This window comes from Stegastes partitus, unplaced genomic scaffold, assembly GCF_000690725.1.
Source record: "Stegastes partitus isolate 25-593 unplaced genomic scaffold, Stegastes_partitus-1.0.2 Scaffold450, whole genome shotgun sequence".
Classification (NCBI taxonomy): domain Eukaryota; kingdom Metazoa; phylum Chordata; class Actinopteri; family Pomacentridae; genus Stegastes; species Stegastes partitus.
The window spans coordinates 269,890-286,862 of record NW_007578181.1 but is presented as its reverse complement, the minus strand read 5'-3'; the positions used below and the strand labels follow the sequence as shown (position 1 = coordinate 286,862).

Here is a 16,973-nt window from a genome sequence, read left to right as displayed (position 1 = left end):
TCAAAGCAGCTTTAATTCCTTAAAAATTAAACTTCAACCAATCCTCACTTCTTTAGCAAGTAAACTGACAGGAATAAATAATAGTTTTATCTGTTTTTTATTGCAAACTATTATATTTCATACATCTCCATACTGTACATCTACACACTGATATTCAAACTTTAGGTGAAAGGAGAAGACAAACATCTGACAGAGGAGGATTCTGATTTTTACAGTTTAAAACATGACCTTCTCTCCCAGAAATCCAACATATTTACTCTAATGCCAACACTCACAGACATCTGCTGCTTCTGCATTAAAATCATGAAACAGACTTCAGGAAGATTCCAACTGCAGTTACATATATATATAAAAAACCCACATGTATGGATGAAAAATGTACATTTAAAGGTGATAATGAGCATAAAATCATGAGTGTAGTGATAATGACTGGAGCTCCTCTGAGAGCTTTGATCTGTGGCTCTGCTAGGAGTGTCAAACAGAACATCCTGCCCGTTTACAACGTACAGTAATCAGAATTTATTGCATTGCTGGCATTTCAGTGGTTATTAAGCAACTACAGCTCGCCTAATAGGAAAGGAAACTAAATCTCATCAAGGCCACCCGACACAGTAAATCAACACTTAATTTGTTTTGCTTGTTGCCGCTCAGCTTCTAACGTCAACTCCGAGTGATTCCATGAATATCTGTGAGTGATTATAAATGAATTCTGTGAACTCCTCATCCTCGTGGCAGCAGCAGCTCATACAGTAAGGTCCTGGGTGTGAGTCATTGTGTTCATCCATAGCAAACCACTCGGTCAGTCTCTAGCGGTTGCCGTTTCTCAGTTGTCTCTACTTGTACAAGGCGTTGAAGCCTCGTCCGATGATGAGCCGGCGAACCTCACTTGTGCCCGCGCCGATTTCATACAGCTTCGCATCCCGGAGGAATCTCCCCATCGGGTAGTCGTTGATGTAGCCGTTCCCACCTGTAGAGAAGCAGCACAGATAGTTCTAACCTCGGTTTTTACCCGCTGGTTTCAGTTTACATCCATGTTTGTCCAAAATAAATGGAGCAAAGACTTTAGAGTGTGGTCAGTTCAGAGAAACCAAAAAAAAAACAAAACGAGGTGTGTCAGAAAAGTTGCAGGACTGGCGTCACAAAAGATAGATTTCAAACTAAGAGGTTTCCCCTTCAGACGATCAACCAGCACGTCTACAAAGATCCTGCAGCGTTTGCTTCGTTAAGAGAAGAGGCCAGAGTTGTGTCAGGACCAGTGAAGGTTGCTTCACCATGACAACCTGCTCACAGCGTCCTGAGCATCCCACAGCTCCTGGCTGAGAAGAACATCTCCGTGCTGGAGCAACCTCCCTACTCACCCCACCTGGCTCCGTGGGGTTGGTTCCTCTTCCCCCAGCTCAAGAGGGTCATCAAGGGGACCCGTTTAGAAGACGTGGACGACATCAAGATGGCTGTGACGACGGAGGATCCTGGATGAATCCTTCCAGGAGTGCATGGTGGCGTGAAGAGAAGGCTGGGGAAGTGTGTTAGACTCCAGGGGGATTACTTGGAAGGAGAAAACTGGTAGTTTGGATTTGAAATATATCTTTTGTGACACCAGTCCTGGAACTTTTCTATGTACATGTTTGGCGTATAGATCTTAATCTAATCTGCAGCTAGAACACAATGTCAGTAAATGTCTTTGTATAACATGGTTTCTACACACATCACCAGGACCGATAGCATGAATTAGCATCATTCATTTATTGTCCAACCAAATGTGGTCTGTCTCCACTTCTGCTCCTTAACTGCGGCGCTGAATAACGTCTGGAAAAGCGTTTCAACAGAACATTACGAAGTCGCTAAATGTGAATTCTTGGGCGACCGTCATAAACGTGTTCAGTGAAATGACAGCGACCTCTGACCACCAGAACCTCATCAGTTCATTCTGGAGTCCAGCTGAACATTTGTGTGTAATTGGAAGTAATTCCCTGCAGGCTTTCTGAGACGTCGCATTCACAAGAACGGACAGACGACCAGAAAGACGGGCCAGAACTCATCCGACTGTTGTGAGAAGCTTGTGGAAGGAAACCCAGAACATTTGACCCAAGTCATAGAGTTTAAAGGCAACGCTAGCAGATACTAAGGAGATGGATGGAAACTTCTGACTTTAAAGAACGTAATAAAAAAATAATCTCTCTCTTTATTCTGGCGTTTAGCAAATAGAAATAATGTTGGTGATCCTGACTGACCTAAAACAGGAAAAGTTTAGTCTGATTTAATGTCAGATAGTGAAAAACAAAACAGGTTTTATGTCTTTTTATAGCGTGGATGTAAACGTCTGGTTTCCAGCAGCTCCTGACAGGAACATTAACACTCACACCCTAAACAAGACTCCATCCACAATCAGCTGGTGTTCACATTGATTAAATAACAGATTGATCCCAAACCAGGTGTAAACCCCAGATTTAATTGTACAAACTAGAAAACATCTCTTCACTGATCAAACCCTCACAGTTGTCTCCCGTTTAAGATTTAATTTTCACTCTAAACATTTCCTGGCTCTTACCCAAACACTGAATTCCATCCAAAGCAACCTGTGTGGCGTTCTCAGCACAGTACAGGATGACTCCCGCACAATCCTGCAACAAACCACAGATTTTTTTAACCTTTCTTTATCTTTACGGCAGTGAAACTTGCAGAAAAATGTAAATAGCCTTTGTCTGAACATTTTCTGCAGTGAAACCTTCATACCATCGCGCTGAAGTGTCCTTTGTCACAAGCCCGGGCAACGCTGTACAGGTACTGCCGACAGGAGCTCAGCCTGGTGTACATGTCGGCCATCTTGCCCTGCATCAGCTGTCACACATTAGGTCGCTCGGTTAAACTTTTACATGTTACGGCTGCAAACATAACTAATTACGTAGTAATGTTTGACTTTTTAAACTCGAAACAAAGCGAACACAGACGACCAAACCTGAAAGTGTCCGATCCTCTGTCCGAAAGCTTCTCTGATGTGCAGGTAAGGAATCGCAGAGTCCAGAACCGCCTGCATGATGCTGACCAGGAATAAACACGATCATGTTAAAGAACGGAGAACAATTCAATCTTCTTCAGCAACATGAACAAAAGAGAAACTAAACTCAATCAGGAGTTTTGAGGACGACCGACTGTCAGTAACCGACTGACAGCAGCTGCACGGATTACAGATGTGATGATATGTTTTCAGGACAGCAGAATATAGAAAATGTTCATCTAAATAATGATCTGGATGGTGCATGGTGGCTCGGTGGTTAGCATCGTTGCCTCGCCGCTAGAAGGTCGTCGGTTGGTGTCCCGGTGAGGACACCCGGGATCTTTCTGCGTGGAGTCTCCATGTGTGGGTTCTCTCTGGGTTCTCCGGCTTCTGCTAAAATTCTACAATTTCATTTAGCAGACACTTTTATCCAAAGCGACGTACATCTGAGAGCGGATACAACACAAGCAAGGATCCAGTCAGGAGAAAACAACCTGGATAAATGCCACAGAACAAGTTCAGATGCTTTAAACCGTCACCATGCTCTCAAATACAAAACCACAGCCAGCAGCTTCACTTCAGCTTCAGATCTGCTGCTGTTTTAGACTTGAATTGTAAAACCTGAGCAGGCTTTGGTGCTCCAACACTCCACCTGAAAAACGCAGCGGCTCCACCTGTGCAGCGTGAGCAAAGAAGTCGTAGGTTTTGGCCACGAAAGGAGGCAGATCAGAATCTGTAGTGTGAATCAACACGTGGTACATGTTTAATAGAAGTCACACAGTGATTGCACAGATGTCAAATCCAACCCTGCTGGCATGATTCAGCCGACAAACAACAACTGGTGCGCTGCCAGAACCTTGCAAGTGGAATTTGCGGTCTTGAATTTGTCCTCAGGGGGTATTACAACATAAACATAAGCAGACTTCTTACAATAATCGTTAAGCACACGAGTGTATCAGAACGCTCCTCGTACACCGAATGGTTCCAGACGTATCCAAACACCTTTATGTTTCTATTTTTCAAGCTTTATTTAACACTGCAGTACTTAAATAATGCCTTCCCCATTTTGGAAGCTGTTTGACATCATAAAAATCTAAAGACGGTATAAAATGACACCATGATGACATCCATTCGTTTACAAACTACTACTTAGAAGCTTACAGCGTGGCCTTTTGAAACTAGACTTGACAATCGAAGCGGAAATCTGAAAACTTGAGGACAGAATGCACATCCATCCATCATCTCTACACCCTAGTCCTCACCAGGGTCATGGGGGGCGGAGCCTATCCCAGCTGACTCAGGGTGAAGGCAGGTTCACCTGGACAGGTAACCAGTCTATCACAGGGCTACACTTAGAGACAGACAACCAAGCACACTCACATTCACACCTACGGACAATTTACAATCACATGTCAGCATGTTTCTGGACTGTGGGAGGAAGCCGGAGAACCCGGAGAGAACCCACGCTGCACGGGGAGAACATGGAGACTCCACACAGGAAGATCCCGGGTGTCCTCACCGGGACGCAAACCGGCGACCTTCTATCTGCTAACCATCCAAGCCACCTTGCAGCTCCCAGATATCACATTCAAAGCAGCCACTTCCTAAAGCACATCCTGCTTTGTTATCTATTCTACTGTGAACGGGACTGTAACTGACAAACACTAGAACATAAACTCATTAGAAAAATGTTTACTGAGGTTAAATATCATGTGAGATGCAGCAACCAGAAGAACTGCCCTCTGTTGGTCATTAGAAAGAATGCAGGTTAAAGGTACTTAAGTTTAAGTGTCTTAAATCATTTTACAGACCGGTACGCTGCACCCATCCTTTATATAAAATCTGTTCTTAAACTTCTTAGTTATGGTGAGCCTTACCCAACAGGTCCGGCTGCCAGCACCAGCCTCTCCAGATCCAACCCGCTCATCATCACATAAACACCTTTGTTCAAAGGACCCAGAATATTCTTCTCTACAAGACACAAGAGGGGAAAAAAACATCAAAATGAATTAAATGCCATCTTCATAAAAACAGAAAGAATCAGGAAACGAGCCGCCGTGCAGCGCTTCGACGCGTACCTGGGATTTTGCAGTCTTCAAAGATGAGCTCGCAGGTGTTGGATCCCCTCATGCCGAGCTTGTCGAGCTTCTGCGCGGTAGAGAATCCTGGCATTCCCTACAGGAGGCACATAATGCTCAAACAGACCCTTCTTCTTTTAACTGCCATGTTTGTACTTCCCTTCCCGTAATTTTGCACTGTATTGATTTAACCAAACGCGAGGCTGATCCCCCAGAACAGAGCCCAACATGAAAACCCGTCGCGTCCCCCGAGTCGCACGTAAACCACGCGGCAGCGAACGCACCGTCGCTCGGCCGGTTTTTACCTTTTCAACGATGAAAGCTGTGATGCCCTTTTGATGCGCCTCGGGATTTGTCTTGGCATAAACGATGAGGACGTCAGCATCTGGCCCGTTTGTGATCCAGAACTTGTTGCCATTCAGAACATAGTAGTCCCCTATAAAAAACAGAACAGTGTCAAAATAAGAAAACCAAAAGTGAGTTCAGCAGCACTTATCTGGATCCAAAGTGAGGTCCATACGCTGGAACCGTGCATGAGAGCTCAGGTGAAAATAGAAAAGGTGTGACCATGTGTGTTTAATCGCCACCTTCCCATAAAACATTTAGGCCGCCACACTTTCCAACAACTGAACAATAAAGTCTCTGATCCTGGAAACACCTCAGTCTCTCTGGTTAAACCGATCCAAACACATCCCACCGCCGCAGCTTCAACAAACAGTCGCTTTAAAATGAGTATTTACGAGGAATAAAACGAGAAGCAGGCCGCTAAGCTGACATGCAGTCGCTTTGTGGTGCATCGTGGAAGCACGTAGCATTTCCATTTCTGTGAACATGTGTACCTTCTGTACTTGTGGCTTTCAATTTTCTGCTTGGATACTGTCAATTATTTAAGAAACACAAGGGGCACTGATAGCATCTCTGCCTCCTCTCGCTCCGTTTGTGCCTTTAGGGGAAGACATTTTCCCGTTTGACATTCACGTTGGTATACATTTGCATTCGTTGCTTTCATTAACTTTGGGCCACGTACGTGTTTTTGTCTTTTGCTGGCATCTTCTGGCAGTGACGGACATGCCTTCGTGCTCCGCCCGCTCTCTACAGCGAACAACACGAGCTAATCTCAGGATCTTAAAATCTGCTGATCTCATCTCATCGGAATAAGACGAACACAGGCCCAGAAACAACCTCCAGAGGGGAGATTTATCGGGGACATGAGAACTCTGTTTTATTATTGAAACCACACTTATCAGACGGTAAAGATACACCAAAGATAAACGGGCTATTTTTTTGTTTTATTATTATGATAAATGTCTGAAATTAAATTCAGTTCACGCTGAACTGTTCAAGACACCTTTGCTCTGGCTGAACCCTGCACCAAGCTGCAAAAACATCCTGAACAGCTGTCTTATCAGGCCACATAGCTCGTCAGTGACATTCCCTGATATGAGAGAGTGTTAAACACATGCACGGTGTGGTCCAAACTTTAACAACAGCACACGTCAACAGCCGGCATTAGGAATTGTCAGCTGATGACAGCTTCAGCTTCTGATCAGTTCTTCGACTGTTCAGACTTTGTAGGAACACTCAACAACATCTAAACAGCTGACTGAGGACCTAAAATGAAGCTACTGGATTCCTACAAAGCAGGTAAAGGCTGTGCATCGACACCAACATGCATCCAGCTTGCAATTTTCAGTTTCAGATGACATTAAGAAATTGGAGTGGATCAGTGAAGTCAAGACAACATCTGACAGGCCAAGAAAACCTCCTGATTAAACTACACGTCTCCTATGCAGAAAGACAAAGCTAATATTTCAACCAACCAAGTGCAATATTACAATCTACCTCACTGCTACACAAATGTTTAGTGCTAAACATAACTAATTTTCTACTCTTTACATGTATATTGCTGTATTTTTACTTATATTTTGCTCTTGTTTTTATTGTACTTAGTATTTATTAGGCTCTTTCTTAAAAAACTGGGACCTGAGTATTAATTTCGTACCACAAACATGTGAATGTGAGCTGGCACGACAAATAAAGTTCCTTGAATCCTTAACCCACTGGACTGCAAAGGATCTGCATGAAGGTTTAGCTGACACAGGAGCAGTGGTTATACTCTGTAGTGTTGATGCACAAACATGACTGACGTGGAAGTGACATCAGAACCTGCGACATCATCTCCACGTTGAACAACCCAATCATGCAGGAAAGATGTGGACAAGCCATTTAGGATACCAGTTCTGTGGACAGATGAAGTTAAATTTAACTCTGGGGCTGCGATACCCAGAGGAATGCGTCAGGGTGACCAGCAGCAGCAGCAACAGGGAGGCTGGAGGCACAGAAGAGCTGCAGACTAACAATGTGTCTATTTTTGACCCGCAAGGTGGCAAAGAAATACAGATTAAACAGAAAGACTGGTGGCCACAGGTGGCATGAGACCCCAGCAGCAGCAGCAGCAGCAGCAGCAGCCGCTAATATCAACTGGCAGCCCTTTCCAGGCTGCCACCGACTGACGCTCTGCCTGTCTGACCCTTAGAGCCACATTACCACACTGGAGCCTGGAGCTCGGAGGTGTAATGGATCGCTGAAGTCGCAGCAGGTCACGGGTGATTTTCAGATGAGCGAGCAAGCAAATAAACAAACAAACAAACAAATAGATGCTGAAAAGGAGGCAGATGCTGCTATGACTGACGTAAGCACATGACAGCTTCTTATCACGATGAGTCTGTATTACGTCACAGCGGTAGTTAAACGGCGTCTCATTCTGTGATCATTAAACTTTGCAATTAAACCCTGGTTTAGGCTCCAACACCCTGAAGAGGAAACACAACAAGATCCTAATTAAAATACTGTGCTCAAATCTGCATCTAAACCACCATCTTCTAATTAATCACTACAGCAGAGATAGCACCAAAAAAATACTTCTTTTAAATTGGCATAACCAAACCTGCCAAACCAGTATGGCTTTGTCCCCCCTCATAGGACAGGCTTTCACAAATGCCAATTACCAATAAAACACACAATAATACAAAAAAATGGCAATAAAACAGTAAGAAGCTAATACTTTACCCAGTTTCAGTCAAAAAAGTAAAACTGAGAATAGCACGTCCTCTACAACGGGACAATGATCCAAATCAAACCTCAAAATCTATCGCAAAGTTCTGGTGGAGCGGCGCTCGCAGTCCACCGAGTTAAACACCACTAAGAACCTGTGGGCAGATCTCAAACATGCCGTGTGTGCAAGACGGCTTATAAATATCTGAGAACCTGAAGCGATCTGCACGAGTAGCTGGAAAGTCCTAAATCAAGAACAGAAAGTCTGTTAGCTGGCTGCTAGAAGTCTTTGCAGGCTGTGATATCTGCCAGATAGGGGACAACCGAGTCCTGACTCAGTAAGGTGCTCAAACTTCTACACAAACCACAACTACAGCCGAGCTTTGGTCTTAAAGTTTATGAGATAATAAGCGACTGTGCATTAACACTTTAGGAAAGGCTAACTGTAGATATCTGCAGGGATGCATTTACTTCTTTTCACTTCAGATATGAAGAAAATATGTCATTTGTATACAGTCATGACTCGATAATCCGACACTAAATGTAAAAACTTCTTTTATGTTTGATATCAAGGCTGTCGGATTGTCAAGACGGAGGTCCAGATACGAGGAGGGCTTGATGCTGGAAGGCTCATTAGTTGTTAATTATTGTCCATAGTTGTTATAATAACTAGTAGGGCTGGTCCCAATAGAACTTTCTGCTCTCTGGATATTCAGGCCCAATTAATGATGAATATCAGAATATTCGGTGCGGTCGGGGGACACTTCCACCCCGGGGCAGCGCTCTGACGGGGTGGAAGTGTCCAGAACACACAGGCAGTACTTGGCTGCTGATGCTAGTTTAGTTAGCGCTCACACTTCTGTTTCCTCCATCGGTGGCGGCGGGGGAGTGGCAGATACGCTCCACCGTTACCATCCATGTTTACTTCCGTAAACACTGAGCGCGCTCGCTGCGTGTGACGTCGTCGTGTCCTCTTCTGCGCATGCGGGACACTTTTGGGTCGTATGAAGTTCACACAGCAGATCACATACAAGTCGCATTGAACTGGAAACGTGAAGGAAGTCACAAAGAAATCCTCATTGAGCATCAAGTCCTGCAGTGTGAACGTAGCCAATCTGTGGGATTGTTCAGTCAGATAATACGCCGTCATCCTGATTGGTGACATTAAATGTCATGTCGGAGTCACAATCCAAGGCTGTCGCTATGTTAAGGCTGTTTTTATGGCTTCTGTTTGTTTTTCCTAAAAACCTGTCGGATAGCAGGTTTAGGATTGTTCAGGGTCGGATTGTTGAGTCACGACTGTATCAATAATAAATATGTTGATGTGCAGCATATAATTAACTAAGTATGTACCACTAACACAGAGGAGTCGATCAGTTTCGTGGCCCTACCTGTCTTCTTGGCTTGGAGTTTCATGGACACAACATCAGAGCCGGCGTTGGGCTCGCTCATGGCCAGGGCGCCGACGTGCTCTCCCGTCAACAGCTGGCAAGACGAGAGATCGAGATGATTAAAACAATCAATCAAATCAATTTGCTGCTTTGTGTTTGTCCATTTCAAACAGTCCATAACAGAGAAACGTTTGGTCCTGACCTTCGGCATGTACTTCTCCATCTGCGCCTCGTTGGCGTGGCGCACCAGCTGGTTGACGCAAAGGTTCGAGTGAGCGCCGTAACTGAGAGCGATGGCTCCGGACACTCGGGACATTTCCTCCATCACAATGACATGATCGAGGTAGCCCAACCCCGTGCCCCCGTGTTCCACTGAAAGAAATATATGGTGGGAATTAAAGAGAATTTAAAAACACCTATAAAAAAAGAGTAGTGTTCAGTTTTTCATGGGCAACTTCCCACCTGTAGCATTAACTCAACAGAACATAAACAGATTATTCTATCAGCTGTTCTCACTACGGCTGTCGTACCTGGAGCTGTCATGCCGAGGAGTCCCATCTCTCCCATTTCTTTCCAGAATTTCTGATGAAGACACATCGCAAAAAAAAGTTAGGAAAACACAAGTCCTGCTCCAGGTTTGTGGGACATTTACAACACGTGAGATACAGCACAGCTTTCTGATCTACGTCAGCCGGTCTGGGAGCTGCAGGCGAGCCACCAACTCACCCGCATCTGTGGAAAATCGTTGGTCTTGTCGATCTCGTCGGCGTAGGGCGCGAGCTTTTCTGCCAGGAATTTGCGGACGGTCTGTCTCAGCTGTGACGGAAGATAAACGATTATTCAACAACTCACAAATGAAACTGTTTGACAGATTCATTGTTGAAGGGGATCAACTAACAGACTGGTTTGTGTCTTCTTTACTTTGACCTGAAGGCAGCCTGTCACCAGCAGCATGTGGAGACACGTGTGCAGGTGGAGTTGCAGATGGAGGCCATTATGCAAGAATTATTCAGAAGCGTCTGACGTTACAGGTACATGCATACACACATATCTATCTGTTTAGTGTTGCTTTAAATGCTTTATTCTTACTATTACCCTGTGTTTACACATGCAGTCCATTTGATCCGTCGTCTATTATTGTCTTGTTTTGCTGCTGCATTTATTCCTGACACGGTTTCCTTTACCTGCTCACTTGTGTTATATGAATCACTCTGTGTGGGAAGAGCTGCACAAATAAACTCTGACGGATTCATTGATTGTTTGATTAAATAATGTAACCTCATAGTGGTCCAGGATCAGAGGACAAAACCTTCCATCCAATCAGATCGTGCATATGGATCCCACCCCCTGCTCTCCTCCCAGCCAAAGTGTCTCCTTCACCTAGTTTCCTAGAAGGCTGCTGTCCTGCTGCCACCTTCAGCTGGACGCAGCTTGTTTGGAGACACTTCGTATTACCTTTAATACTACGATAGCTCAGCTGGGTAAAATAAATAAACCTGACTAAAGCTGGCTCTGGAAAAATTAAGTGGCGTTTAAGGAGAAAAAAAATGTGTAAACAAGAAGAATTCAAACTAGTATTTTGTAGCTTCTGATAGCAACTCCTCAGTTTGTTTGTTAGCTAACCAGCTAGCTAGCTAGCTAGCTAACATCAAGGTCTTGTTATCTGTTAGCTAACGTTATGTCATCGCGTCATGTGAACTGTGTCCTCAAATAACTCTCTTGTTTCTCCTGAAAAACTTATTTAAAACCCCTCTACACTGTTAACACTTGTTCCTACGTGGCTCCGTGGCGGTTTTTTGCCGCTTGCTGTTAGCCTGCACCAGTTAAGTCCCTACTGTTGCGGCTAACGTAGCTAACCTGCGCCTGGTCCTCGGTGAGCCCGTTCACCACGTCGTCCACCGGGATGGCAGCTCCGGCGCATCCTCTCCTCGGCACTGCGGAGACGGTTAGCCTGGAGCCGAGGCGGAGAGCGTTCCTGACGGCGAACATGGTGCTGCTGACAGAGGATACGGTGAGACAGAGGGGGCTGGAGCTCAGTCTGAGGCGGTGGAGGGCTGCCTGACTACGGGCTGGATGCCCTTTAGAGAGGAGGAGGTCTCACTCCGACTGTTTTTCCTGGAACCACAACCGTCCTCCACACAGCAGGTCCTCTTCTTCTTCTTCGTCTTCTTGTTTAATAACAAACTGGAGCCATGTGGAGCTTTACCGCCACCAACTGTTAATGACAAGAGTTATTAAACTCTTGTCATTAACCCTGTTTAGTAGGAGACATGGTTCAGAGGCGGTTCTGGACTAATGGGGACCAAGGTGGGGCCAGAGTTTAACCCTCCTGTTATCACTGGGGTCAGTTTGACCCTATTTACACATGAACTTCAGTAACAATTTTAATCATGATAATTTTCTGGAAATTGAACCCAAGGATAAAAGATGTCAGTGAATTTAAAGGTAATAGGAGGTTAATCACAGGACCACATTAAAAAAACGACAACATCCATCCATCATCTATACACCTTAATCCTCACCAGGGTCATGGGGGGCTGGAGTCTATCCCAGCTGACTCAGGGTGAAGGCAGGTTCACCTGGACAGGTAACCAGTCTATCACAGGGCTACACTTAGAGACAGACAACCAAGCACACTCACATTCACACCTACGGACAATTTACAATCACCAATTGACCTCAACATGTTTCTGGACTGTGGGAGGAAGCCGGAGAACCCGGAGAGAACCCACGCTGCACGTGGAGAACATGGAGACTCCACGCAGAAAGATCCCGGGTGTCCTCATCGGGACGTGAAGCAGCGACCTTCTTGCCGCAAGGCGACGATGCTACCAACTTCGCCACCTTGCAGCCCCCATTAAATCCACAAAAACCAAATTCAGAATCAGACACTAATTATCAACAGAAAACCAAAATTCAAGTTAAGCATCCTGACAAGAACAACCCAACGCTAATGAAAGAAAAGCCTTGAGGTTGTTCTGGATTGAGACGGTGTTTGTGGGGGATGTGTTCACAGACGGTGAACTCTCTGTAGCTCTAGTGCATGATTTCAGTTCTTAGAGATGTTGGTGGGTTTGTAACGGGTCAGGAAGCGTAGAAGAGGAGAGTAGGAGCGACAATAAACTAAGACAAGAGAAGAGGCGAGGATTCAGACTAATTGTAACCATCTCCACTACGAGCACAGACTGTCCTCACAGGCCAAAGCAGCAGCAAACGTCACACATCACAGTTTTAAAGCAGTAATGACCAGAATCTGGATCAGTCTTTCATAAACCTCCTCAGTTTTCCAGCTCCTCGTTCTCTTCTCCTGCCTTTGTTCGTTTTTTTTTTCAGCTCATAGTGTGTCTGATTTATCTCCTTCTTCCTGGGCTGGTTGGAAAAAATGCATTTCTGTCCTCTGTCTGCTGCTCTTCTCATCCAAAGCCTTTAGTTTTCCTCCTCAACAAGGTTTTAATTTAACACAGTAATTAGCTGGATGCTTCTAATTTCTTCCATTTCCAGCTGTAATGCTGAGTTAAGGGTTGCTTTAAACACACCACTGTGTCATCTCAAAGCCTAATATTGAGCAGCGTGACTTTCTGACAGATGTGTGTGTTGCCTGTCCGTACACCGACCTCATAAATTCACTTTACACCTTAAAGCAGCTCCAGGTTCACCTCCCACCAAACACCTCATTTAATACGTTCATGTGTCCAATACTTTATGAACATGTTCAGCCCAAGTCATTCTTTCATTAAACCATAACAACGTGTCACTCTTTCCTATTCCTTACTATATATATTTTTGTTTTTATCCCACTTTCAATTCTTTTCGTTGCAAAGAACATTGTCCACTCAAAATTAATTCAACCAATAAAAAAACCCCTGCAGTTTCTTTACAGTGAATTATTTCAGTGAACCCATTCTCCACAAATAAATCATTTATAATTAGCAGTAGTAGTAGATTGTAGTTTGGTAGAGGCAGATATGTATATGTGACATGTATATATAGTATCTATGGCTGAGATAAATGTATATATATATGCAGAAAATACAATATAATAATGAAATGATAATGCACAATGTTGTATGACATCGTTTCTCATCAAACTGTGAGGAATTAAAGCTCACTTGGCTTTTGTTTTGCTTTGTTTTTACAATATTTCCTGTTTTCTTGTGTATATAATTCTGTTGGACCCCAGAAAGAATAACTGCAGCTGATGGGGATCTTAATAAACTAACTAACTAATAACTACAGAGAGTAATAATTAAGAGCTCACTATGCTTTTTTGAATTTTACTTTTCTTACGATTAGCACCACCTGCTGGATGGAAACATGTCAACAATCTAACATTTATAAAAAAGTAGTTTGATTATCAAATCACATGAAGGATCAAATGAGCTGCTCAGTTTATTTTATCTGTTTATTCTGTTGTTCCTCCTTGTTTTCTACATTGTGTTAATTAGCATAAACAGGAGCTCTGGACAGATTTACTGTTTGGTAATCCTGCCCTGTTTGGATGCTGTGAAAAATTAGCATCGTTACACAAAAGCAAGGAGCTTTACGTAACGCGCTCATCACAGCGTATGTTTGCTTTTTTCAGGCACTGGATGTTATTGTGAATAGAGTCGGCCAATCTGTCTTTAAATCTGTGTATTTATATCTTCATCTTTCCACAGAGGGCACTTTGAAAGGGTTTAATAAAACACAGCAGCATCAGGAGACAAAGAGAAGTCTGTAGTGACGGAGAAAGGTGACAGGAATGAGTGTTTTCTACAGTATGTGGACTGGTTTGCATGAAAACTTTAAGAGGATTTTCTGGTGAGCGACGCAGGATGGGCCACAATAGACATTCATTCATTCCACTCACGTCATGCCTCATGTCCTGAGTTAACGTGTAAACCTCCAGCCTGATCACAGTGAGCTTACTTCAGACCAGCGCACACCTGGGCCTCATTCAGCAGGACCACAGGGATCTTTACCCCCAGACCACCAAAATAGTAACTCTCCTCTCAGGCCCCAGTGAGGAGGAGGTGGCCACCGGGCAGCAGAAGACCGGCGCTCTCGTGAAGGCAGCCGGATCAGGGCTGACGCTCTCCAGACATGAGCCGGACACCAGGAAGTCGGGAGGAGCGCCGGAGGCCAGAGGCTGAGGGTGGTGCACGTCAACAGGGAGGACGTCATGAGGCAACCTGACGGCGCCTCTCTGTCCACGCAGAGGGCCTGATGGTAACAAAATCACCAAATTAAATACTAATGTGGTCCCATGATGTCCTAAATACATCCCATACACGTCCACATCTGCAGCATTCTGCAGCTTCTTGTGCCACAGTGATGGAAGAAAACCAGACGGTGAATATCAAGCGCCCAGTGCAGAGCTTTCTGTGTAACACCAGCACAGATTTATCATACTGCTGACTCTCTAAATTCCTTTTTCCAACATCAATATATTTTGTTTTTTATCTCACTTTTCTGTTACCGGTTAGGAAATATGAACCGGAGGAAGGAGCCCAGGCCTGTAAAGACACTATAGAACTTCTGGTGTTAATTTTATCTGGAGTCAGCTGATGTATTATGATGCAGATGCATATTTCTCAAGATCTATGTCTTTAGCATATGATTGTACACCCACGCTGCACGGGGAGAACATGGAGACTCCATGCAGAAAGATCCTGGGTGTCCTCACCTGGACGCAAACCGGTGACCTTCTTGCTGCAAGGCAACGGTACTAACCACTGAACCACCTTGCAGCCCCATTTCCTGATGTCTAACGGTTAACCAGTCTTATGGATTGCAACAGCAGCTGCAGTGTTTGTAACTGATCTTGTTCCTCCTGCTCGCTCACATGCGTCCAGTCCAGGGAACAGCGCCTCAGCTCCTGCCTGTCAACCTCCAGGAAGTCAGTAATGACCTGAACCAACATCCACCAGCAGCTCCTCACTGACATCACCACCAACATCACCTGAGAGAACCAGAGAAGACGTGCAGGAGGAGATGAGGTGAGACTGATTTAATTGTTTAAAGAATTAAGATATTAAGCCTAAAGCTCCCATCCATACATCTTTAAGGCATTCTGTCAGGTTTTGGCCACCAGTGGTATCATGTACTTTGATGTACTAGTATGTGGACACACATACACACTCGTCCATGTGCAGCTGTACTGAACAAGAGATGCACATTCCTGGAAATGGAAACAGTCCAAGAGTCTTTGCAGTGTACCGTATAATCCAAGCATTCTTCTAATGATGATCCCTACATTTAACGTCATCACTCAAACTCTGCCTGAAGACCATAAAAATACGTTTCTGGCTTTAAATATTTGCATGTAGTTGTTTCCACATCTGAGACTCTGTTGTTTAATTTGATGCTTTAAGCGATGCTGAATGGTCGCCGTGGCTCCAAGCCAAAGTCTGCACGGCTGAATTAACAACTTGGCAAAGTGTTCAGCTCCACCAGCGATTCGTCCGGATTGTCTTTCACAAAAAAACCCTTTTGTCAGCTCCTCTGCTCTTTGTGTGTTGTTGTCAAACGCGTGGCCAGACTTGTGCATCTGCTGCAGACTGAAATGCAGGTGAATATGAACACAGTGCAGGAAGTCTCAGGGGTCCAAAAACATCGGTTTCAGTCCCGGTTCCTCTTGTGCTGCTGTGAAACTACGGATTTTTCTAGAAATGTCACTGCTATTGCTAGAATTTTCCTTCTTTCGCTTCTTTGTCCTTCTATTAGTAACCATGGCTACAAATACCACAGCTCCATATTTAAATACAGGCAATTACTGGCATTTTACACACATTTCTATTTAATTTAAGAAAGTATATTTATACATAAAAAACTGTACTGTACAAATAACATATGAAGTTTTGCGCAAGAAAATGATTTGGCAGTATTGTCATAGTACATATAAAAGTGTTGGGTGTTAATTTACAGATAATATTGTAATTTTACTGATTGTTTTTTTTTTACAATTAAAACAACAACAACAGAAAAGTATTGGAAAAATTTTTTACTTTCCATAGTAATTCAGATTTTTTTTTACACAGTACTATAGATTACCCATAAATACTGACACACAAGAAGAATTTATTCTATTTCTGCATGTTTTTTTTCTACTTATTACCTCACCTCCAATGAAGTGAAGCAGCCCGTGGAGGTGTAGTTATACCTACAGACAGGCTGCAGCTGTGGGCGCCACTCCGTCCTCTTTTCTCTTCTCACTCGTCATCGCTCGGCCAAGCTTCAGCTTCACATCCGTTAAACGATGACCTCTCACCTCTCTGACTGCTCTGACTCCACCTTCAGTCCAGCTGAAGGACTAAAGAACGATGTGACACCAGATACCGCCGTGCATAAAAGAACAATAGCAGAGAATATAACATCCTGCGTGGATGAAGTCCGGTCAAACCTCTAAACATGACGATGCATATTTTAGGTCACTTCTGAGCGATGGAGGAAAAGTGGAAATAAACGTATATTAAT

At 44.1% G+C, this 16,973-nt stretch overlaps 1 protein-coding gene across 1 annotated transcript; it reads right to left on the bottom strand.

Moving 5' to 3' along the window:
- Nucleotides 1–81: 81 nt before the first annotated feature.
- ivd (isovaleryl-CoA dehydrogenase) lies at nt 82–11,611 on the bottom strand. Its single transcript, XM_008286332.1, has 12 exons — nt 11,376–11,611; nt 10,245–10,334; nt 10,049–10,100; nt 9,721–9,890; nt 9,519–9,612; nt 5,379–5,509; nt 5,074–5,170; nt 4,873–4,966; nt 2,957–3,038; nt 2,734–2,838; nt 2,549–2,621; nt 82–967 (listed from the first exon to the last, which is right to left on the bottom strand). Exons 1-12 carry the CDS (start codon nt 11,505–11,507, stop codon nt 834–836), a joined length of 1,254 nt encoding a protein of 417 aa, XP_008284554.1. The 5' UTR covers nt 11,508–11,611; the 3' UTR covers nt 82–833.
- Nucleotides 11,612–16,973: the final 5,362 nt, after the last annotated feature.

Excerpts from the sequence above, each read along its gene's own strand:
- ivd (XM_008286332.1), bottom strand. The coding sequence starts at position 11,507 with ATGTTCGCCGTCAGGAACGCTCTCCGCCTCGGCTCCAGGCTAACCGTC. Across the intron at positions 10,335-11,375 it reads TCACCGAGGACCAGGCGCAG|CTGAGACAGACCGTCCGCAA; the intron begins GTTAGCTACGTT and ends CTTCCGTCACAG. Across the intron at positions 10,101-10,244 it reads ACGATTTTCCACAGATGCGG|AAATTCTGGAAAGAAATGGG; the intron begins GTGAGTTGGTGG and ends TGTCTTCATCAG.